The sequence below is a fragment of the Glycine max genome, chromosome 8, assembly GCF_000004515.6.
Source record: "Glycine max cultivar Williams 82 chromosome 8, Glycine_max_v4.0, whole genome shotgun sequence".
Lineage (NCBI taxonomy): Eukaryota > Viridiplantae > Streptophyta > Magnoliopsida > Fabales > Fabaceae > Glycine > Glycine max.
The window spans coordinates 5,084,899-5,109,945 of record NC_038244.2 but is presented as its reverse complement, the minus strand read 5'-3'; the positions used below and the strand labels follow the sequence as shown (position 1 = coordinate 5,109,945).

Genomic DNA, 25,047 nt, shown 5'->3' with positions numbered 1-25,047 from the left:
AAGGGAAAACATCAAAACAATGGTTCCTTTCGCTCTTGGTCAATTAAGTTCCTCCATTAAAACCATTTCGTGTGGATGGATATGGTATTAATGGATTAAGCTCCACGTAAACCTTCACATTAGAAAACTAAGAAAAAGAATCGTATAGTCCACGTGGAGGCACGAGACAGATAAAAACCAGTAAAGAAAAGGGAAAGGCTTCAGAACAAAGCATAACAGGAGGGTGACCTGTGACATTTTATTCAAGAGAGCAAAGGTTTCAGAAACAGCATTTATATATATTACACGCTCTGGCTATCAACATTATTTTTGAGAGGTTGGCATTGCCAAGTTAATCCTGCTACCACCAGTTGAATCCTTCCATTGCTGTGTTATTGTCTTGATCTGTGTATAGAAGTTAACCCCTGCTTTGCCTGTAATTCAACAAAGCATGCCAAATTCAAATCAAGCAGTATTATATTATGAGCAAATGTACTCCTAAATAATTATGTGATAAACAAGTGCAGAGGAGCCAGGTTTGGAGAAATCATTATACCATAGAAGTTGAGATCACCGGCAAACGATGCCTTGTTGCCGGTAAATGAGAAGAAGGGCAAAGGAACTGGAATGGGTACATTGATGCCAACCTGGTTCAAATGCAGTGAAGAGTTATTATCCATAAGAGTAACACTATCAAAATATATTTATTAAAAGAAATACTAGTAAGTCATTCTCTCCTAACGGATGAAATTCAGGTTAGTCTCATTAAATATGTGGGACTCATCTCCAAACTAGTAGGACTTGCATGAATTTCAACTAATATGAGACTGTATTGGAAAGAAAGTTACAAATGTGTTGTTAATGAAGAACGAAACGTCTCACTTAAGTAACATTACCTGTCCAGCCTCTATCTCAGTCTGAAATTTCCTCGCAGCAACACCGGATGTAGTAAATATAGAAGCACCATTTCCGTACCTGTTGGAAAAGTAAACTCAAGAGGAAGAATAGATAGAATTTTAACATAAGGAAATGACAACAAGGAGTTGTTAACAAATACTTGTTACTGTTGATAATGTTTATGGCTTCTTCCAAGCTATCAGCCTGAAGTTGAAAAGACGAAAGAAAAAAACTGTCAGCATATCTATCTATTGAGTTAGAATGAAAAATTCAAGATAGCTGTGTCTATGACGTGGAAATATTTTCAATTTAGAAATAATTTAACCCGTCAAGTGACTGGTTAATCAATTGCCAGTGTTTGGACCCCATTAATCAGTTGAAGGGTTAATTGTTCCTAAATATGAAATATTTTACCAAGAATTATATTTTTTACTCATTTTATGAAATAATATAATTCTAAGGAAGAAACAGACACACCTCCATGAAAAGAAGAACTGGACCAAAAATTTCCTCCTGCATATGTAATTTTAGAGACAGTCAACTCTAATAAACATCTAAAGTTCAAGTCTTGTGTAGTGGGAATTCTTTTAGAAGACACATTAAGATTGGAGAGCAGTGAGTAACCTTGTAGCACTCCATGTTGGCATTGATATCTGATAAGATGGTTGGACCAATAAAATTGCCAGATTCATATCCTGGGACCTACTAGCCATGCACGTATGAATACATTAGTATGAGGCAGAATGCTATATTACATTTAACCAGAGTCTGGCAATTTTAAGAGGATATAACAGCTACCACTATATTTCTTCCATCAAGCAGTAGTCTGGCACCACTTTCAACCCCAGATTGAACTAATCTGTGTATTCTCTCCTTTGCCTGTGCAGCCAGTAAGAATATTCAAGAAGCATAAATATGAATAGCTAAAATATACCCAACAATTTGTGTGGAAATGATGCATTAAATAGCCATTTTCAGTAATTCTTGAATGATATTAAGGTATTTACTTCAAATCCAATGTGGAAAAATTAAATATGGAATCATAAACAAACCTGCTTGCTGATCACCGGACCAAGGTCTGTATCAGGTTCAGTTCCAGCATTTACTTTTAGAGCTTTGGCACGCTCTAAAAGTTTATCCTCCCTGCACAAATATCGCAAAGGATGCTAAAAATAGTACAACATTGAATAGTATTTCCTTGGAACCATGTTCTCATAATTATCCAAAAGGATGAATATAATTAATTGGTCATACACTCATACTAATATTGGCATTACAATAACTATATAGTATATACAATTTGTGATTATACAGTACGGGAAGAGTGATGATTCCACTTAGCACACAATCAAATACATTCAGAATTCAAGATCATTTTGGAACAACCAACTAGAGGAGCTTTGAATTGCTCCAAGTGTAAGATGCTACTACAGGAGTCATAATAAATATGAATTAAATCAAAAGACTCAAACAGAATATAATATGGTACCATGGTTTTGAGCCACCAACAAAAACAACTGTGCTGAGAGCCATACACCTTTGTCCAGCAGCACCAAAACCAGAAGCAACTAAAGCATTAAGAGTAGCATCAACATTTGCATCTGGCATGACAATCGCATGATTTTTGGCTCCCATGTTAGACTGCAAACAGTAGCATATTAGTTGCCCAACTTCATATCCTTGTATGGTTATAAACCAACAATTTTACCAAGGGGAGAAAAAAACTACACAACCTACCTGAACACGTTTCCCTTTAGCTGCTGCTCTTGAATATATGTGCATTCCAGCCTTTGATACAAAAATAAGAACATCAAAATAAGCATAGTAATATAGGGGGTCTATCATTTAAAAAATCTAAGCATTTGATCACTAGACCTCTTCAATCTATCTTTACATTTAAGCACAGTTTAATCTAACAAATATTAAATTTTGCTGACAAGTAACAGGATTGTCTTTGGCTAGTTTAAGGTCGCAAAGAAGAATAACATCAAGAATTGGAGAAAACAAACAAGTATTAAATGACTTACAACATTTGAACCAACAAAAGATATGGCTTTGATGTTTTCATCATCACAAATAGCATTCACAATATCCTGCTCCAGTTATATGATTAAGAAAGTCAAACAGTAGGAAAAACAAAGAACTAATGCATGACTCATCATCATAATGTGACAAGTTGTCACCCTTGAAAAAATGGTTTTATGAATAAAACCAAATTTATGATGGTATCAACCATTCTTTGTATGGTACAAGTGCAATATTATAAGCAAATTTTAGATTTAAAACTTGAGTTTATGATGAAATCACCAAATGCCAAATGAGCCAATGAGTACCTTTTTTGGAAAGTATCACAACACAAAGGTGAAAAACAAAAGTATAATAAAAAAAACCAGGTGATGACATACATGGGTTCCATGAACTATATTTAAGACACCCTCAGGCAAACCAGCCTCCAATGCCAATTCTGCAAGCATTACAGAAGCACCTGGAAAATACAATGAAATTCAGATAACAACCAAGCCTTATCACAACATCTAACTACATTGAAATTTATTTCTCTACATGATGCCATCAAAAAACCAAGGATGATGAACCATAAAAGTGGACTGATGGACCAACATATGTTTGCCATATAGGACTACCCTGCATAATATTACAAGGATAGGAAAGAAAAGCTAATGAATGAATGATAAATACACAGTATTCAATAACTAGGTGGACAGTGACACTATAGCTACTAACTTACTATGATAACTTAATTTAGAATTTCCAGACAAACTGTAAAGTCTGACAATTTTCTCCCAACACACAAATTACAGTAAATAATACGACCAACATGAAGCAGAATCAAAGCCTCTGTCAAAGACACCAATGTTACTTGGGTGTTAACTTATTTACCCTTTCCTTGCTACATTGTCATCAGCTTCCTTGTATAAATTTAAATAAATTACAAAGTAAAATTCATTAATTTCAAGTACAGTGTAGGCTGGACAGACATAAGTGGAGAGTTACCATTTATTATTCAAAATTAAAAATGACTATTGAATAAAGATTGCCCGTGTACAATATTGCTCCTAGAAAAAGGTTTTTGAAAAATTCTTTAGTTTAAATGTAATGAGAAACTGAGGTGTGGAAAAATTAAATGTAAATAACACTATTTCTTGGAATTTGCAACTTTGTGCCCTGCATATCATTTTCAAAATATGCAACTCTTGGACACTGTCAATAGTAATACAGATGAATGGCCTAGTGACTGCAAAATCATTTACACTAGCTGAAGAGGTTATATTAGAGGCAATTATGTTATTCAGAAAATTTCCAGCTCACGGTGTTCACGGTACAATTCAGGTTGATAGATTAGAAATGCCTTAAGCTTGCTTTGAATGACAAACAATATTAGAGTCTATTTTTCCATTATAACATTATATTATGCTCCAGATTGAGGAGATAATTCAAGAGAAAATTTCCAGTTCACGGAACAAGTCAGGTTGATAGATTTGAAATGCCTTAAACTTGCTTTGAATGACAAACAATATTAGAGTCTATTTTTCCATTATAACATTATATTATGCTCCAGAATGACGATATAATTCAAGGGTATTGATAGACAACCAAAATTAACAGAAAACATCACCTGGGTCTTTCTCTGATGGTTTTAGAACAAAGGTATTACCGCAGGTAACAGCCATAGGGAACATCTGTAAATGATAGACATTCAGAATTTGTTATCATATCCATATCCTTATTATGTACATTACATTGCTATGAGAAATAAGAAAATTATTCAGGCTAATTATTTCTGGATCATTCTACAAAGTATACTTTTTCTATCTCATGCATGCTGATACGAATGATGACCATGCAAGTAATGGAGGTGAATGTGAAATATTAATTAGGTAGCCAAAAAGGCATCCAAAAGATAGAAGAAGACTGCTTACCCACAAGGGAATCATTGCAGGAAAGTTGAAAGGACAAATACCAGCGCAAACACCAAGTGGTTCTCTAATGCTGTAAGTATCAATTCCATGTGATACATTGGAAACATACTCCCCCATTTGTAGAGTAGCCATTCCACAAGCATGTTCCACCACCTCTAAATGACAAAGGTAAATATTCACAAAAATTGCATTATAAAAAATTATGAGCATAATTATTATCGCATTACAGTATCTTCTCAAGCAACATAATAGAAATACCAACCTAAACCACGAAATACATCTCCTTGTGCATCTTTCAATGTCTTTCCTTGTTCAGTGGTCACATTCAAAGCAAGTTTATCCTAAAACAATTACAAAGTGGTGATGCAATAATAACATGTGTTCCAGTATGGATGTTTCTCTGTTTTGGAATGAATGTGACAGCCATTGAATGTCCTAAGATGCTTACCATATCTCTGCGTATAAGCTCTTGAAGCTTCAACATAACACGTTGGCGTGTTGTAATTGGAGTGTTACGCCATGATGGAAATGCTTCCTTTGCTGCAGATACAGCTGCCTTAAACTCTTCATGCGTCGACAAAGGAACTTGTGAAACAACTTCTTGGGTTGCCTATGATCAGATTATAGGAATATTATAATTCAGCATTTTTCAAAACCACAAAAAAGAAATACAACTGTAAACACAGTATAAAACAAACAAAAAAGAAACACTTGCCGGGTTTATAACATCAATGACAGTTGATGCTTTTGAGTCAACAAAACTGCCCCCAATAAGATTTGGAACCCTCTGATAGAATCCAACAAAAAAGAAGGGGGAATTAGATGTTAAAAAAACTTATTAATGCTCACAAGTCATAAGTCAACGAGAATAGCATACATTGAATTATGTCAAATCCAATTCAGACTTACTGTCAAGTTCCACCCTGAATTATGACATGATATAAATTTGAATGTAGGACCTAAGGCTAGAAAATCTCTTAAACTTTAGACCACTGTAGATTAAGTAAGCCAAAAGGATACCCCTTTTCAGTCAATTTGACAAAATAGTCTTAATAAGTCAACAATCTTTAAGCAAAATGAAACAAAATCAAAATAAATAAAAAAAATTTATAATTTTTTCACAGCAGTTTCTCTGGGGAAAAAAGAGCCTTCAGGAATAAAGTTTCGATTTTTTCAAGCACTAAGGTAGTTAACAAATACCCATAAAAGCAATTTTATTTATTTTTACATCAGTTTCTCTGGAAAAAAAAAGAGCCTTCAGCAATAAAGCTTCGATTTTTTCAAACACTGAGGTAGTTAACAGATATCCATGAAAGCAAATACTCCAAGCTTGAGCTTACAGGTGGATTGCTCTTACTGGAAGATGGTTCAGCAGCAGTTGACAAATGGGACCTTCCCAAAGCAGAGATCTGAGGCCTCAGAAAGTTCAACTTCCTCACTGCAACACCAAAATAGAAAAAGAAAAAAAAATAATCAAAACATTTCTAATTGCTTCATCCGAATCCACATTCCATGTATTGATCAGAAACCTTGCATGTGGGCATTCCAAAAAACGAGTAATACTACGACTTACCTCGTTGAATCGAAAGCCGCAACATCCTCGTTTCCATATGCTATGAACAACCGTGTTTGAAGAGATTAAGGATGTTAACTTTTGAGTTCTGCTACGACGCCAATAAGGTTTGAATCTAATAAGTGCACACAACCAGAAACATTGACTCTGTCAGTAATCGTATAGCATATTGCGTATCAATATAATATTGGGAAGAACTAGAAAGGACAAATCAATCGATAGACATGCCAAATCAGATTCAATCTCATACTATTAAAATTAAATATCATTTAATTCAATAACTTTCTATAAAACTGTCATTGTATTTAATTTAAATGCATAGCTGATCATTTTTTTAAAAAAATTGAACATGAAGGTAATTTGTAGAGTAAAACTCATTTTGCAGAAAATGATGCATGCTATTTTCAGTTTTCTAAACATGTGAGTATAAATAATATGTTTACAAAACTGAAAATAACAAATTACTATTATTATTTTTTAAAGCAATTACTATTATTTAGATGTGAATATAAATCAAATTAATTACTTAATATCATTTATTTTTTTAAAAATAATTTATTTTGTTAAATTATCATTCATTAAAACTTGAGATCATAAATATAAAAAAAAAGAATATTTTGGAATACAATCTCATAAAAAGGTATTTTGAAAATTGAGTCATTAAATAGGATAAAGATATAAATTTAGTTGAAATTTACTTTGTATTAATATACATGTTTTTTTATTTATATTCAAGATAGGAGAAGTATTAACTTATTAGTTATATATATATATATATATATATATATATATATATATATATATATATATATATATATATATATATATTATTTTTTCTATTTTAAAATAAGTGACTTTTTTTAATACACACAATAATATGTTTTAGGTTTTTAAAGTTTTTATTCTAATTTTACCTCCCAGTTGAGTTGTAGAGTCATGTTACACATAAACCAGAGACACCACAAATGCAGGAAACACCAGCAGTCATGGTGCAGAAGAAAGGAGAGACCAAGAGGAGGGTCTGCTCACAATGATCCTGCATAACAGAATATCGTTATTAGATTTCTATTAGATTCCTTTTTGGATTTGGATAGAATTTCACACATTCTGTTATAGGAAATTAGCCTATATATAGCTATGTACATAATCAAAGCGGGATATGAGAAAAATAATACTTTCCTTCCTTTATCTTCCTCTTTTCCCCCTTGTGCTGGAGGTTGCTGCCCTCGAAGTCAGCATCTTATTCTTTTCCTCTAACAAACTGGTGCTTTCATTGATGTCGGACCCCTCCCACACCCCCGATAAACTTGAGGATGCTCTCCTCCGCCTTACACAGCAACAGTCCTCCATGACCGCCAAAATTGATGAACTCCTCATGCGTTTGCCACCCCTCCTTCACCATAACCCATCCCCTACTTCATCGTCCCCACCTTCACCGTCCCCTGCATCAGTTCATAAAATGAAGTTAGACGTTCCCCGGTTTGTATTTCACAGTTTTGTATTATTTTAAGTGTTATATTTATAATATGAATTTTAAAAACAATTATACTTACGTTTTATATCTCACAATTTTACAAATCTATCATTTATTTGAGTTCAAAACCAATGTTAGGTAAGTTGAATTCTGCGACTATAAGATTTAATTTTAGAAATAAGTATCAGTTAGTGAAGGGAAGAAAATTAGTAAAAATAAACACTTAATTAAAAGTTTAAAATGTTAAAAAGTTTAATTTAAGTGAAATTGGGGTTAAAGAAGTGATGGCCATAAAGTAAGAGGATAAGGTCAATCAAAGGTGGAGGCTTTCTAAGAGGATGAACCAAAGCTTTTGTGTGATTTTGTTGATAGTGTGGTGCAGAGGGTTAGTTAGGTTATGGTGGTTTGTGCTATCAACAGAGTTTTTTTTCTTCTTTGTAAAACAAGAGTTTTTATTTATTTATTTATGAAGCTATCAACAGAGTTAAACGAAGTTAAAAAGATTAATTTGTTAAAGTTAGAAAATTAAAATGAATTAGGAAATGTTTTTTTTTGTAGTTACTTTTTTTTGGTACGGCAGTTAATTTTACCTTTTAATTCTTTATGCAAGGTTAAAATCTATAAAAAAAAAAGTTTATCATTCTTCTTTTTTAAGAGAAAAAGTTTATCATTCGTTTTTTTTTAAGAGAAAAAGTTATGAAGTCAGGTAAATGTAATTTATTTTACAGTTGAACTTAACCTCAATCAATGTTATGTTATTGTCCTTTATTTGACTCTATAATCACCTTATGTTCATCAGTCTAGTCATCTATCTGCTCTTGTTATGTTTATCACCTTATTTTTAAGTCAAAACCGATCATTCTCATGTCATTTATTCGATACTAACCAATTTAGATGTAAAAAATGGATAGAAAGCTAAGTGGACCCGCATGAGGACGTTTTTCTACCAATACTTTAATTTTTAAAAGAACAAATAGAAATCTATGATTATCTCATAAATAGTATTGCAAGAAATGAGAAAGAAGAGAGAAATTTGCACTTAATTTCCAGTGATTTAAAATAGGAGTTTTATCTTATTCTCGAATACAAGGCCTTCCCTTGTCCTCTGTTTCTATCATATTAACCCCATGTCCCCCAAACCAAGAGAGAAAAACACAACGCGAGAAAAGGTACATTACATGTACAGTAAATGATCATGTAATCCTATAAGTTGAGACTACAATAACTGTCAACATAAAACCCCAAATAGCCATAGAAAATGTCCACAATCTACTGCGTATATTTACATGCCAACGAGTGTGTTACAATTTTAACTGCTCCAGTGAAATTTATCACATAATTACACAAGTAAACCAGGAAATTAAGGCAAATTTATTATTTCCAATGCAAATAATCCTTGCAACGTAATTCATTCAACAAAATTACACGAGTAAACCTGAAAACCTTGTGGCTGAATGGCTCATATATTGGTGTCCTGCAATCATCCGAATCATATCCTTGCAATTCAAGTGTTTCAATCCAATTCATTCAACAAAATTACACAAAAAAACTCTAGAGTTAAGGGACCAAACCAAAATGTAAGCTCCACTGCATACGTGGTGTATGATGGATAATGCTTTATGAACAATAAAAGGGACCAACGAAAAGTTGTCCCTTTGATTTTGACGTCTATTTTTAATACGTCCACTCACCATTATTGCATGCAAATAATCCGTGCAGTGTCAAGTGTTTCAATGCAATATATCCATGCAACAAAATTATATAAGAAAACCTAAACCTTGAGACTAAATGGCTCATATTCATTGTTGTCAACAACAAGCATCGAAATCAGATCCTTGCACACAAGTGCTTCAATCCGGCCAATTCTCAACAAATTTACAATCATACTAAACCAGAAATAAGGAGACTAACCCACTACTATACTATGTCCACTATACAGTACTCGGCAAAAAAAATGTCCACTATATAGCTCCCATTCTACAAAGCATCAATCTTAGCAACATTACGTGCTTAATTAAATTTATTCAAAACGAACACTATTAAACCTGAAGGTTGAGCCTAATCCATCATGCAAACAAATAAAAAATATATATAGGCCTTCGATATTACTAAATTATGGATAAATACAATTTACACTTGGAAACCGAAACAGGCCGATGTAAAGGCATTTCATTTGTATATAATAACCTTCCAAAACTTACAAGGTCTGTGATTCGGTTTCGGGAGAGCTACCTACTGAATTACCATCAGGATCATCATTATCATTATCACACATAAAACACCTACTCACTTCATCTTCAATTCGCTCTATTTCATCATCTCTCATAAACTGCCTCAGCTCCTCCTTACACATCCCTATCCGATCCTCCACCTCACACTTCTGAAACTCGTGCTGCGTGATCGTCCACTGCAACGACTCAATCACCTCCTGGTCGTAATCCAGCTTCTGCTCCGCCATCCGCCGGAACTGCGTTGCCTGAATCTCTGCCGCGCTCTTCTCGCTCTGCAGCCGCAGGATCATCGCCATCGCCTCCTCCGCAGATGAGGAAGCCGCCGTCCTCTCCTTCTCGAGGTCTGCGCACGCCGCATTGGCCTTCTGCCGCTCCATCCTCACGATTCTTCTCAGCGTCATTACGTCGAACACCTCGTCCTCATTGCAACCCTCTCTCTCGTTCTCTACCTTTCCCTCCGACCCATCATCCGAAACCGCGTTGCCTCTCTCCCCGGACTCATTGGGCCGCCTCCGGAAGGAAGAGCTCGAAGTTGGGTGGCGCGGTTTTTTCAAAGGTTTGGTCTTTGCTTTGGAGACTTTTTCCCGAGCGACGTTATCGAGGCAGAAGCGGAGTTTGGGGATGCCGCCGGAGTCGCAGAGGAAGCGAATGGAGCCCTTGGTGTTCCAGCCGAAGCGCAGAAGCTTGAAGCAGAAGGTGAGCATGAGAAAGAGGCCTAGAAGATTGAAAATGCGCGAGAGGGAGCGGAGAAGGACGAAGCCGCAACCGAATTCGGTGAGGAGATTGAAGGCGGGAGGGAAATCCATGGGCAGCCTCTGATGCAAGAGAAGGGAGGGAGTGGTCTGCATCTGAGGCGGGAGGAGGAGGCGAAAGGAGGGAAGGAACACCGATCAGAGTTGGCGCGAAAGGGAGCGAAGAAAAGAGAAGAATGAAGAAAGAGAGTGTTGGGAGCGCAGAGAGGAGGAAGAGTGGCACTGGTGATGGAGGAAGTGGTGGCGGACAAATAGAGGAGTGGTGTGTGGTCATTTGGACCATTTCAGAGATTCTGTCATGTTCGGTTACAGTTACAAATCAATATTTTATTATTATTCTTAGACTTCTTAAATTTCCATCTCCTTCCATAATCAACTTATGTCACTTCAACCTCATAATTTTGAACATCCGAATGATCCAATAGGTACGTAGCTTTAATTATAGATTTTTTTTTAATTCTATTATTTTATGACTCCTATTAATTTGTTGACCGAACGATGTTGCCAACTCCATCATTCTCGTTATAATTTATAATTTGGTGAAATCCATGCACAACATTCATCAAGGTTAAGTTTGTTCGGACTAATGTTTATCAACATGCAAATCAAGTTGTTGATGTCTGGGATAAATTTGAGCCTACTCTTTTCATATAAACTAATAAAGACGACTTTTTGATGTAGCACCTAAATTTATATCGAATGCCTTACTGACTGACATTGTTTGTTGTAGTTTTATTAAAAGTTTATAGTTTTATTTCTGTACATTCAATAAAATTCATATATATATATATATATATATATATATATATATATATATATATATATATATATATATATATGCATATTATTCAAATTACCTTGAACCTGTTCTGGTTGTGTTTTATAATTTAGGTTGAGTTTATTGTAAAAATAAAGTGAGCATTTTAAAAAAACTACAATTTATGTGTTTGTTGAAAATTATAAAATCATAATAGAGACTCATTAATTATGAAGTAGAATTTACTAAAATAGTGATTTTTAATAATAATAATAATAAAAAAATTAAAGGATGATTTTTAATAAATGTTAACGAAAGAGTGTAAATTAACTAAAAAAACTAATAAAAAATATATTTAAAAGAGTATGGTGAATAGTGTGTTGTTAACCTTTCTCAATATAATTGTGTCACTCAACTCAAAGAATATAATATTTGTCAATATACCATTTCTCAACATATAGTTTTGTCCCTCACAGTTAGTGTATAACTTACTATAATTTTCTTAAGCAACAAACTTTAGTTCCTTTTATGATAATTTCACCATAATTTTATCTTCAACTTAATTTCCTAGTTACGATCGACCCAAGTACACTAAATTATCTTTTATTCAATGCGAATTAGTTGAAATTAGATACTCGATATTTTATTAGAAAAAGTGTCTTAAAAAAATCTGAGTATTTTATTTATGATCTTCTTAACAAGTGTTTTTAGGATATTAGTTGGTTAAAAAACTAAAAAAAAATATTGTGAAAATTACAGAAAAGCATAAAAAATTATGAGTAGTAAGACACTTTGCGCTTTTTAATTTTTTTTTAATTACTTACTCAATGTCCAGAGGAATTAGTTAGATATATATATTTTAAAATCAGATAGACAACTAATAAATATATAAACTTAAGGACACCAACAACCTTAATCTGACCTGAGTATCAGTGTGTAACTATGTATGTGTGCCCAAGAATATTACCATTAATTTCTTGGAAGACATGTTCACGTACTTATATAATAAGGACACAAACCTTAATCTAGTATCAACTCTGAAAACTCAAATCACCCATCTCCTGTCCTTGTTATTTTTGCAGAAAAAAAAAAAGACTCTGAAAGCGAAGAACAAATAAAAAAACACAGAAGAAGCAGCAAGTTTCAGACAGCACAAAAGCCTTGAAATCCAAATCATGGCTCGATATCTTCCAAAGCAACTTGCAACATAATAGAAATGCACCCAAATATGGACAAACAAACATCAGTTTCGGGGGCATAATTAAGTCATGGAGAACAGCACCAAGACGTGTGATCCAGATTCAAAACTTGCCTAGCTTCAACTCTACATTAATTCAGATGATTCATACACTGAATAATACCGCAGCTACATTGCACATCGTCGCACATTATTCGAAGCTTCATATTTTAAAATGGTGCAATCGTGTTGGAGCAGACGCACTAGAGAGTTGATAAAACTGCCAAGGTACCCTTGTAAACACTACGTGGGGTCTTCCAATGGCATCCTCATAGCTGAGATTGAACCTCTTCACATGTACTATCCGTGTAATCCGACACACGGAGAAGTTCTTCGTCTTCTTTTCTGGGATCCCAAGGTACCAATTAAACTGGCTGTGCTTTCTTCGCCACCCTAGGATCACAATTGCACAGTTATGATACTAACAGGAATTAGTGATCCCGCCTTTGCATTATGTAAAGTGAAAGAAACTTGTTGGGTTACAAAATGGAGGTGGTCTAAGGATTGTGTAACTGTAGAACCTCAAAATCAACGGGCCATGCAAGATTGTACCCTTACTGAGCAATTAGGGAAGCAACAAGTTATGCAATTCACTAATGCCATTGGTTTTAAAGGTAAGTTTTATGTTCTAAGTGTTAAGGGTAGTCTAGCTGTTATAGAAGAAGTTGATTCTGTTCCTAAAGTCACGAATTTAAGTGACACAAGGATAGTGTTCCTTCTGTTTCATCAAAACCACTTTAGAGAATATCTTCTTGAGTCTGATGGAGAAGTGTTGCTGGTTTTTCTCATACCGAGAAAATCGTCTATGCACATTGTGGATAATGTTGAGGTTTATCAACTGAATACGGGAAGACTCTCTTGGGTTAATTAAGTTGGAGTGTTGGGAAAGGGCGTGGGGAGTAATTGTAGCATGCCTCTGTTGGCAAGTGAAGTTGGATGTAGATAGAACTGCATCTTTTTTAGGCACCCCATAGCTGATGAATGGTGTGTATATGACATGGAATTTGGTAACATATTGCCAGGTTGGAATGTTGGGGCAAATCCAACAACATCTGCAATTTGGATTGAACAAATAGCTAGAAGAGTAATTAAGTCTAAACGAGTAAAACATTAATGTATTCTTTTTTTTGGTCTTGTGTATAATTTACTATTGTACATAGAAGTAATGATATTTAGAATCGGTTTGCTTTGTTAAAATTTATAGTATTGAATAGGATAATTATTTCTGTTCTATGTTTCATTTAAAGAAAAGTTTATGCAATATCTTTTTTTATGTAATAATTTTTTGTCTCACATACATTAAGTATTTAAAGAGATCCAATCTTACATTTTTCTTATTTTTTGTCCATTATATGTTAGCTACAATATGTATCATATTGTGTCATGTATATTTTAAATTTATATTATCAACTAATTAACTTGCTTGCATTTTATATTTTAAATCCTCATAAAATATAATAATAATAATATAAATTATATTAAGATAATTAATATTAAAAATAATATTTTATTAAATTTTATATTTTTATGTTTGTATTGTAAATTGTTAATCAAACAATGCATTTTCCTTGTGGGTCGCATAAAATAAATATTTATTTTTATAGAATTATTTTTTTAATAAATAATTATTTTCCAATATATAAAATATATTACAGTTAAAACTTATAATAAAAATTATTTTGAGTATATAAATTATATTTATATTAATAAGAAATAATTTACATAATACTTGTAAGAAATCAAATAATATTTTAATTGGGTCTCTAAATATTAATTAAAAAATAAAAAATAATTTTTTTTATTAGAAAGTCATAAATTAATTAACAAATTTTAACGTTTTCTACATTTTTTTGCTCAGTCAGCTTATTAGAAAATTCATTAAAGGTTATTTTAGCTTTAATTAACTAAATATATTTAATAAATAATATTGAATATAAATCTTGAAAAAAATAGAACACCAAAAGAGGAATTTAAAATCTTGAATATTAAATGACGATATTAATTTAACACTTTAGCCTTTTATGTTATGTTTCATATGAAGAATACCATTAATAATTTATATATTTGATAAATTATGTTTTTAGAAGACACTTATTAATAATGATAGAGTGGTATTGGTAAAATAATAAATATATTTTTTTAATAAAAATAATTTTTACTCTTTGACTATTATTTTTAAACATAATAGTGCACAAATGTAATGCTCTTTTCATATATTTCATATCATGAATATCATTAATATTTTATTTAATTTGATAAATATTTTTCAAATACATTTAATCAAAATAATGATCAGGATATATTTTTAAAATCATTTAATCAAAATAATGATCAAAATAATGATTTTATTCGTTGACTATCATGTATTCAAACTCTATAAAGTTCTCACTCACAGTAATTGTCTTTTTCTCTACGTGAATGATGTGAACCTGGATACCTACTAATATAAAAATTAAGAAGAAAAATGAGCGTCTTAAAAGAATCCACGAGTATTTTTCTTATAATATTTTCAAACCAGGCGACTCATAAATAAATCAAATTAGTATTAGTTAGTTTTATTGATTGAATACACTAAAAAAATCAGTTATATTATATTGATAAAAAAAATGTATTAGTTGCCAGGATGTTAGTGTGCTGCCCAAGATTACCATTTATTTTCTTGGAGGCCAAGTCCACGTACTTCATATTAAGGACACCAAAACCTTAACCTAATCTCAAGTCAAACACGCAACTTGAATTTGTCATTCCAACAAAAGAAAATGGCTCTGAAGGCAAAGAACAAGAAAAAGCAGCAACCTTCAGGCAACAAAGAAGTTCAGAAATCCAAATCGTGGCTCGACCTTCCAAACCAACTCATCAACACAATACAAGTGCACCAAAATCTCGATAAAGACATCACTTCTGGTGGCATAATCAAATCATGGAGAACATCACCAAAGCACTGCAACTCAGATTCCAAGCTTCCCTGGCTTCAACTCACAAACCCTGATGGCTCAAACACTGAAAAATACCGCACTCACATTACACGGCGACGTGGTTCACTCCTAACTTCATATGCATACATTCCCTCGGGGTTTTGGTGCAGACACTTCTTCAGAAAACTACCCAGGTACCCTTGGGAGAATTATGTGGGGTGTTCCAATGGAATTCTCATAGCTGAGGCTGAACCACTTTACATGTACCATTTGTGGAATCCAACACAAGGGGTAATGTTTCGGCTTCCTTTGTGGGATCCTAAGGTACCAATTAAACTCGCTGTGCTTTCTTCACCAACAGAGGATCCAAATTGCACTGTTATGGTGCTAACTGGAATTGCTCAACCTGCTTTTACATTTTACAAACTGAGAAGAGGGTCTAATTATAGTTCGTGGATAACACAAGAGCCTCAATGGACCATGCAAGATTGCACCCTTACGGAGTCATTAGGGAGGCGACAAAAACATGTTATGCAAATGCAATTCACTAATGCCATTGGATTTAAAGGCAAGTTTTACGTTCTAAGTGTTCAGGGTAGTCTTGTGGTTATAGAAAACATTGATTCTGTTCCTAAAGTCATGGATATAAGTGGCACAAGGATATTTCCTTCGGTTTCTTCAAATCACTTCAGGGAATATCTGCTTGAATCTGATGGAGAAGTGTTGCTGGTTTTTCTTATATCGAGAAAATCATCGGTGCATAGTGTGGATGATGTTGAGGTTTATCAACTGAATATGGGAAGACTCTCTTGGGTTAAGTTGGAGAGTGTTGGGGAAAGAGCAGTGTTGGTGGGGAGTAATTGTAGCATGTCCGTGTTGGCAAGTGAAGTTGGATGTAGAAAGAACTGTATCTATTTTAAGCACCCTGTAGTTGATGAATGGTGCGTACATGACATGGAATTAGGCAACATAAGGTTGGAGTGAAGCAAATGGGTTGAACAAATCGAAGAGTAAGTAAGTCTAAACCAGTAAAACATTAATGTGTTCTCTTGTTTGCTATTGTTTATTATCTATTGTATTTGGAAGCAATGATATTTGTAGTAATAAATACTGAAGAGATGAATGTATGGTAGTTTGGTTATCAGCTGGGGCCTTGGCGGAGTTTGGAAAATACTTTTACTAACAGTAATAGAAAAAATATTTTTTTTGTTTAATTATTTTTTTTTTTTGCCTTTATCTATATATGCAAACAACTTTTATTTTTGTTTCTTATAGTTTAAAACATTCTATTTTCATCCTATAAGTATAATTTTTAAACTATTTTAGTCCTCCATTCTAAAGTCACGCAATTATATCCGGATTTTTTTTTAGAGGAACATCCAGATTTCTTAAAATAGATACAAATCTAAAACTGGCCATGCTAAGCCGCTTAAAAGAGATTTTGACAGATTTTAACTACGACAAGTTTTAAAAAAAAAACAAGACTCTATAGTGGTGATCCATCCACCGTGACCTCAATCAACCATATAATTTTGGCCCATGTTTAAATCCATTAGTAATTTCACTAATTTGTAAGTAGCATTAATTATAAAATTATATAAAATAAAATAAAATTAACAGCTAGCATCATATTATTAAAAACATAAAACTAAAACTATATAACAATATTAAATGTTATAATTAAAAAAATATAATATGTTTTTTAAATATATTTATTTTTATATTAAAAAGAGTTATTAATACAAATACATGATAATATATTTTTTCTTTTGGCTTTTTAATGAACCAATTCTCCCTTATATTTTTTGTCGTTTACATTTAGAAATTTAGTCAATGCCATGAAAAGAGAACCGATTCCCTAGAAAAATTGTTTTGCTTATAATAACTTTGAAACTTTGATTTCATTATCAAAGTCATTTTGAAATTTTTATTATTTGCAAATTATTATTAAAATAAAATTTGCTGAATATACACTCAATTTGATTTGATTTTGAACACACTGATTGTTAGTACATAATGCTCTTTTTTTTTTTTCTCCTCTTCGCTGAAAATAGTGTGTTTTGCAAACAAATTCAATCACTAGTCAACTGAACATAAGCGGAAAGACGTAGATAGAGTTACTCTTAGCCTATATATTGGAAGATAAAATTGATCAATTCTTACAATTTCAAAAACCAAGTTGGTGATTCACTCTAATTAGTTTTTACAAAACTGAGATGTACAATTGTCAATTAAACAGCGTGAAACTTGATCTTAGGATATCAGTGGGAGGCATACACCTTATAACATGTTTTTGAGAGTTAAATTTAGAGAAGGGTGATAAACAAATAATCAGAATCACCTATTTGACATCCAATGCCCTTTTTTTTTCCTCTCTCTTTTTATCAAATCAAGTTTTAAGATGTGTGTTCAAAAGAGTATTTCAGAAAATGTATTGCTAGCATTAATTTGCTTCAAGCTTACTTTTCTAGTTTTGGCTGATGTCTGTTGACTTTGTACCATCTTGAGATTAATTTTGACATTTAGCACATTCGACCAGTATATAAATTATCAAATGCTGTATGCTGGGGGTTCATTTTGTCTATATCAGATTCAAACCACTGAAAGTTAACAAATATTATCTGCCAGTTACAAGATGTAGCTCAGTTTGAACTTTGAAGTGATCAATGCTTCAACCAATTGAATTTGTCAAATTACACGTATAGAAGTCTATAGAAGCTTTTGAAAACCGCTGTCCAAGTCGAGGGGTTAGTTGAATATATCCTCCTAAAAGACAAATATAAATAAATAAAATAAGAAATTACCAAACAAAAAGGCAGTTGACAATATCACCATTCCTCCTTCCTTGTGCATCAACTCGTCAATTCCATGTGATTCCAAGCTTTCATTGGAGATAAAATAAACTTCCATAATGTTATGATTTCAGTATTCATGGTTCTTGGTTTTCAAATGCTGATTTTTTCTTTATTTATTCTTTTTTTTATATATATAAAAACACGAGTTTGAGAATATCCCATTGGGCATATGATGTGATTAACTTGGGTCAAGTTGGGTAATGTAATACTTCTGTAGGCGGTAAAAGAAAAACTATCTCCATATATAACAAGTCTTGGAAGTACTGTATATATTAGCCAATATAATGTATGTACTGAAATGGTTGCAGTTCCTATTTTAAATAAATAAATAAATTGGTACAATGAGGTAGTTTTTTTTTTATTGCCAGTAGTAAAGGTTCTTCCCTCTCCTCAGTCCGCACTGATTAGCATAAAAATTTGTAAAAGCTGAATTTTGAAGCCTCAAAATCTTAGTTGCTGTCTTCCTTATCTCATTTTTGCTGGTACTCTTGTTTGCATGGATAGACACTCATTATGATGCCCATTATATATTGATGTTTATTATTACCTAGTCAAAAGTTAATTAAAATAAAATAACTGTAAGCATTACATGAAAAAAAAAATATACAGATGACAAAATCTGGCTTCACAGAAATATAATTAATACAATGTATAGAAAAAGAAGTAATTAAATATATTCATAAGTAACAAGGAAAGAAGCAAGATATAATCAATTTCGCCGTGAGTACATAAGCGACACAGAGGGAGAAGCATCATCAGAAGTTGTGGTGAATCCGGAGGAATTTGTGTTTGAACTGCAGCCTGTGATCTGGCTTTGACCTTCCTCTGAGGCATTTATGCTGAATGGTAATATGGATGAGTGCAGTGGGTGCTCAAGATATGTTGGAACAGGCAAACTTGATGGAAGATTAGGCAAGGGAGCTTCAAAGTTAAGCACTTGAATTGCTTGCCTTATTGAAGGTCTATTACTATGGTCAGGGTGAGCACACCAAAGACCAACAATCATCAAGCATTTTATTTGCTCCTCCTCAAATTTCCCTTCTAGTCTTTGATCTGCTGCTTCAAGAATTCTCCCTTCTCCATAGAGTCCCCACACCCACTGCACAATACTTATTTCATTTTCTTGAGCCCTATGGTTTATGGGTTTTCTTCCACAAGCTATCTCTAAAGCAACAACTCCAAAACTGTAGACATCTGATTCCTTACTAGCCGGCCTGTAGCCCAAAGTACATTCAGGAGCCATGTAGCCCATAGTCCCAGCTAAAGCTGTAGTTTGTGCACTTTTTGCATGGTCCACAAACCTTGCTAAACCAAAATCCCCAAGTTTGGCGTTAAACTCTGAATCCAGCATAATGTTGCTTGGCTTTATGTCTCTATGCACTACACATTGTTCCCATTCTTCGTGCAAATATAGCAATGCTGAGGCCAATCCTCGAGCTATGTTATACCTCACCGCCCATTGCAAAATGCTTTGCTTCTTGAAAAGATGAATATCCAAGCTTCCATTTGACATGTACTCATACACAAGCAAGAGCTTTTTCCCTGCATGACACCAACCAATCAAGTTCACAAGATTTCGATGCCTTAACCGGCTAATAATTCTTACTTCTGATGCAAACTCCTTTATCCCTTGATCAGAGCCTTCTGATACCTTCTTAATGGCTACATGAGACTTTAGGTCTTTAAGGTAACCCTTATAAACACCTCCAAATCCTCCCTGTCCTAGCTTGTGCTCATCTTTGAAACCGTTAGCTGCTTGTGCTAATTCAGCATATGAATACTTCTGGGGTCCTGCCCCCCTTTCAAAATCCTCATCTATATACTCTTCAAAATCATGATCCTCCTCTTCACTTGTTTTCTTCCACAAGCGAATTGAAATCAACCCCAACCCAGCAATCAAAACAAATCCACCAACTCCCAATCCCACTGCCAAGGCTTTCTTGTCCTTTTTCTTCTGACTGGGAGCTATAATGGAGGTTGAGTTAAAATCCCATGAATTGAGAGTATGTATAGCAGTTAAATTTCCCGTGGCAGCTGAGAAGCCAACAGTAACAAATTCTGGTAAATAAAGTTTCAGATCAACTATGACAGATAGATGATGTAGCAGAGCGGTACCATTTTTAAAACCTGTGAACGCAACGCTTAAATTTAATGAAGTGGAGTTGTAACTGATCAAAGCCTGGTTGACTTTCCCTCCCTTGATATCAGCCAACCATGTGGCATTAGCAACAGATCTCAAAGAGTTGATGTCGATTCCAACATGTTCACCGGGTGGATCCCAGTCATTCCCAAAGATATCAAACTCCACAGCAACAAATGGATTGTCTGTGGAGTTCAATATTTGGTTATCAAGTGTCAGACCCATAGTACCTCCTAATGTGGAATTAGGAACCATTGAACCAGCAGGGGCAAGGAAGAATGCAATTCCATCTCCATATACACTTTGACCTCGTGAGTTTATGACAAAAGAGAAATTGGTACTGAAATCTGTGAGAGTTCCAGTGGCTTTGTCCCACAGGTGCATAGGTTGGTAATAAGTGGCTCTACCAATGCTTCCATTCATGCCCTTGTCAGCTTGGTTTGTTGTGAGTTGGATATTTGGTGCTACAGCGTTTGCTGATCTGTTATATATTATTCTGTTGTCATTAGGATCAAAACTAGGGAAGTTAAAGGACAAAGAGGAAGCATATGGGATAATCAAGAGGAAGAAAATAGATAACAACATCACTACTAAGTGATAGGAGAAATTGAGATTGGATAACTGGACATGCATTGCTTTTGGTGCTACTAAGACAATTCTGCTCAAGCTTGCAGAATTCAAAACAATTTATATATATTCTTATTGGGCCGCCAATGTTTACTCCTTCTTGTTCCTTTCCATTTCCAATGGTTTCAGTTTTGATGAAGTCTAATATGGACCAGGACACCTTCTAGCGTGCCTAACCTTGTTGCTAGGTCTTCCACAGTGCCAAAGTTTTTTCCCTGTACAACACAGTTTCCCAATCTGTTTTTAGTTTTTATTTAAAACAAATGTGAAATATGGCCCCCACGGTACATAGGAGCCTTACGCTTGATGCTTTGTCGTCTTGTGATCACACCAATGATGTCCATAGTTCTTGTCCTTTCGCATGTTTTTTACTATTTAAGATGTTATATCTACTCACAATTTAATAATTAACTAATTATATGCAATATATCAAATTCTATTTAAAATTTATTTATAATTAAACTATATAATTGTTTTTTATATTTATTTTGTTAAATATATATGTATAATTAAATGTATTTAATTACAAATAGGTTTAATTGTATTTTTTTTATCTCCAACATTTTAATTTTTGACAAATTTTGCCACAACAAATAAATTTGATGTATTTTATCTTTTAAGAAACTTGTGAATTGTAATCTCCCTTGTTTATCTATAATAAACACAAAAATTGAGGTAAAATTTGTTAAAAAAGAGAGATAAAATTCATCAAAAATAAAAAAATAGGTGCAAAATTTGCCAAAAGAGTAAAAATTGAAATTATTTTAGGAATAAAATAACGGAGAATAAAATCATAAATTTTATTAAAAATTGTAATTATATACGTCAAATTAATTTGTTAGAGATGAAATTTATTAAAAATTAAAAAAATTAGAATAAAAAGTACCATTAAGCCTTATAAATAATATGTATATTTTAAATTAATTTAAGTTTTTGTAAAAAATTGTTGAGATAATTGCGAATGATATATTTATGATTCAATATATTTACTAATAAATTATAACGATTTTTGTAATTAATTTAAGTTAATTTTATAACAGTAGAAAATCGTGGTAACCTAATAATGAAATAAAATGGAAGATAAGATAACCAATCTGATTGATTCGTAACTTAGTTCTCCTCATCGCGTTACTGTGGCTTAACTTTACGTGGTTATATTTCACATTTGTTTAAAATAAAGACAGATGGATCCCACGTACAAATTTTATTTCGCACCATGCTGAACCTAACAAGGTTACGCACTCTTGAATATAATATTGATAGGTGGTCTTGGTCCATCATGGGTCATATTTTACCACTAGAAATCACAATTGTGCCAAATGTAATGGTACTGGGTGACCCAATCTTTCTTCAATTTGGACAGTAATGTAAAAAAATAAAAAATAAAAAAAGGAGCACACTGATCGAATATATAGAAAGTAAGAGGTAACTATCATTTTCGTTTACCATGATGGTACTGCGAGAGAAAGTCCAACTGTCCATGTATGGCTGGGAGTGGTGATATTTTTCTAATTTCTGATATGATGTTTATTAAAGCTTTTGCTGTCAATATTGGCATTCAGTTTGCGTTCATGACAACAAAAATTATGGATGTCATAATTGTGATTGAGAAAGCAGCTGAAGAAAATTGAACCTGGTTAATTATGACAGAAAGCAGATTGCAAGTTGTTGACTCTTGCTTTCTCTAACCCGAGTTCTATGCCTTGGTAGATGGTATATATTTACCCGTTGGATGAATTGTATAAAGTTAGCTAATTCCTGCAACTTTAGAATATCTCACATTTTTTAAGGAAGACAATGCTTACACGGATAAGCTTGCCTCTTTTGGTGCTCATAATATAGGCATTTCTTGTTGGGATTCTCCCCCAAATTTTATTTTACAGGATCTCATTAGGTCCATATATGAGCTTCCTTAGTATAGATTCTCTTAGTTTTGATTCCTTGGGCTCGATTTGGTCCTCCCAAGTGCTTGTTCAGATTTTCTTTTATATTACAATGATATATGAGGTGTGTGCTTTTGGGGGAAATGTTAATGGGTGTCAACACAGTGGAGATGTCATTTTCATCTTCCTCTCGCACTCCTCTTCTTTTTTATTAACAAAAAAATATAATAAATGCTGGCATGAATAAAAGAAAAAGGAATGGGTCAAATTTCAATTGCTAACATCACACAAATTAAACACCGTACAAACACATTTATGAAAGGGTTTTGTTGAAAATGTCACAAAAGATAATCAAAGAGATAATTTTAGTGTTAACTCTATCATATTATTGAAAAAGATAAACAATCATTTTTGTCTTTAAAGGTGTAATTTGTTGATAAATATATTCTTGTAAATATAAAAATACAAAATTTAGTCTTCAAAAGTGTAAAAAGTACAACAAGTGTATTAGAGCGTACTTTTGTGTGTCACCATTAATAAAATAAATAACCTACGTGACACAGAGAGACAAATTTGTCACTAAAATGATAATCGCCGTGGTCATTCATGATTGTCAACATTAGAGTATATTTGTCATGTAATATTTTTTTTACTTTTCATTTTCTCACCCTGCTGACAAATACGTCCCTAAAAGATGAAAATATAAAATTTAGTCCTCAAATAGATTGTAATTAATTATTATAATTTGGAAAATTTTATAATGATTATGAAAAAAGGATCAAATTAGTAATTTAATATTTTTTTTAACTTAACTTATCACAAATAACAAACAAAAATCAATGTACATTTAAAATTTTAATTTGGTTGTTAACTAAAATTCAAATCATGGAATTAAGGTGAAAGAAAAAACATTTAAATAAGAAAAACTATAATAAATAATTATTTTTGTATTTGTTTTATTAACTTTAAATTACTGATAAAAATTTGTAAATTAAATTGAATCTAAAAAAAAAGAATATTTGTTTTATAAACTCGTAAATTATTTTTTTGTACTCTCATGCTTAATAAAAGGTTCAAGTAAAAAAATATTTATTATAAAGTATTATAGTTAAATTAGATTCATGAATAATTTTTAGGAAAAATTACAAATGTAATAATACTTTTAATTTGTAAAAAACACTCACCTCCTTTGGAATGATCTTTTTTAAGGTTATGATTTTTTAAATGACCACTCAATAAAAACTAATTGTATATAATTTAAAAATCAACAAATTTTTATTATAATTTAATATCATTGCATATACTAATAGACATTCATATTTTATTATGAAACATTTATTAAAAAAATAAATAAATAATGTTTGATTTAAGAGAAACAATAATTTTTTTTATCGTTTTACAATAATTTTTTTTGTGTGTTGATAGCTTCAAAGTTATATAACAAAACACAAACACTTATGAATATGATATAGCTCTCCCAAAATTTTGACACAATCATTATAATTTGTTTTCAAATTATAATAATTAATCACAATCTATTATTAACGTCCGAATATATTTGTCGTACATTTTACACTTTCGATGACTAAATTTTGTATTTTCATGAACGCATTTATTAGCGGGATAGGATGACAAAAAATAAAAAATAAAAATATTATATGATAAATATGTCCCTATACTGACAATTAGAGATAACTATGTCGATAATCATTTTAGTGATATTTTCGTCCTTTGTGTCACTTAAGTTATTTTATTAACGTAAGTTAACGGTTAGATATATTTTTCGCAT

General features: G+C 32.6%; 3 protein-coding genes across 4 annotated transcripts; all 3 read right to left on the bottom strand.

Annotated features, from left to right (window-relative positions):
• Positions 1–207: 207 nt before the first annotated feature.
• On the bottom strand, positions 208–7,441 carry ALDH6B2 (putative methylmalonate-semialdehyde dehydrogenase [acylating], mitochondrial). Of its 2 annotated transcripts, XM_006584891.4 has the most exons (20): positions 7,302–7,441; positions 6,388–6,502; positions 6,172–6,252; positions 5,530–5,601; positions 5,263–5,424; positions 5,077–5,155; positions 4,815–4,969; positions 4,511–4,574; positions 3,282–3,361; positions 2,904–2,969; positions 2,614–2,664; positions 2,366–2,517; positions 1,929–2,019; positions 1,675–1,755; positions 1,501–1,578; positions 1,354–1,389; positions 1,037–1,080; positions 876–954; positions 536–626; positions 208–413 (listed from the first exon to the last, which is right to left on the bottom strand). In XM_006584891.4, the coding sequence occupies exons 5-20, from the start codon at positions 5,296–5,298 to the stop codon at positions 304–306; spliced, it is 1,293 nt and encodes a 430-aa protein (XP_006584954.1). In that variant the 5' UTR covers positions 5,299–5,424; positions 5,530–5,601; positions 6,172–6,252; positions 6,388–6,502; positions 7,302–7,441; the 3' UTR covers positions 208–303. The 2 variants fall into 2 exon arrangements, with proteins under 2 accessions (XP_006584954.1, XP_003531010.1); XM_003530962.4 differs by lacking the exon at positions 7,302–7,441 and having other exon boundaries at positions 6,155–6,252; positions 6,388–6,779.
• Positions 7,442–9,940: 2,499 nt separating this feature from the next.
• Positions 9,941–11,232, bottom strand: LOC100784485 (uncharacterized). The gene has a single exon (XM_003532548.5). The coding sequence runs from the start codon at positions 10,938–10,940 to the stop codon at positions 10,059–10,061; it is 882 nt and encodes a 293-aa protein (XP_003532596.1). The 5' UTR covers positions 10,941–11,232; the 3' UTR covers positions 9,941–10,058.
• Positions 11,233–19,152: 7,920 nt separating this feature from the next.
• On the bottom strand, positions 19,153–21,498 carry LOC100783956 (L-type lectin-domain containing receptor kinase IX.1). The gene has a single exon (XM_003532547.5). It carries the CDS (start codon positions 21,379–21,381, stop codon positions 19,318–19,320), a length of 2,064 nt encoding a protein of 687 aa, XP_003532595.2. The 5' UTR covers positions 21,382–21,498; the 3' UTR covers positions 19,153–19,317.
• Between the last annotated feature and the right edge of the window lie 3,549 nt (positions 21,499–25,047).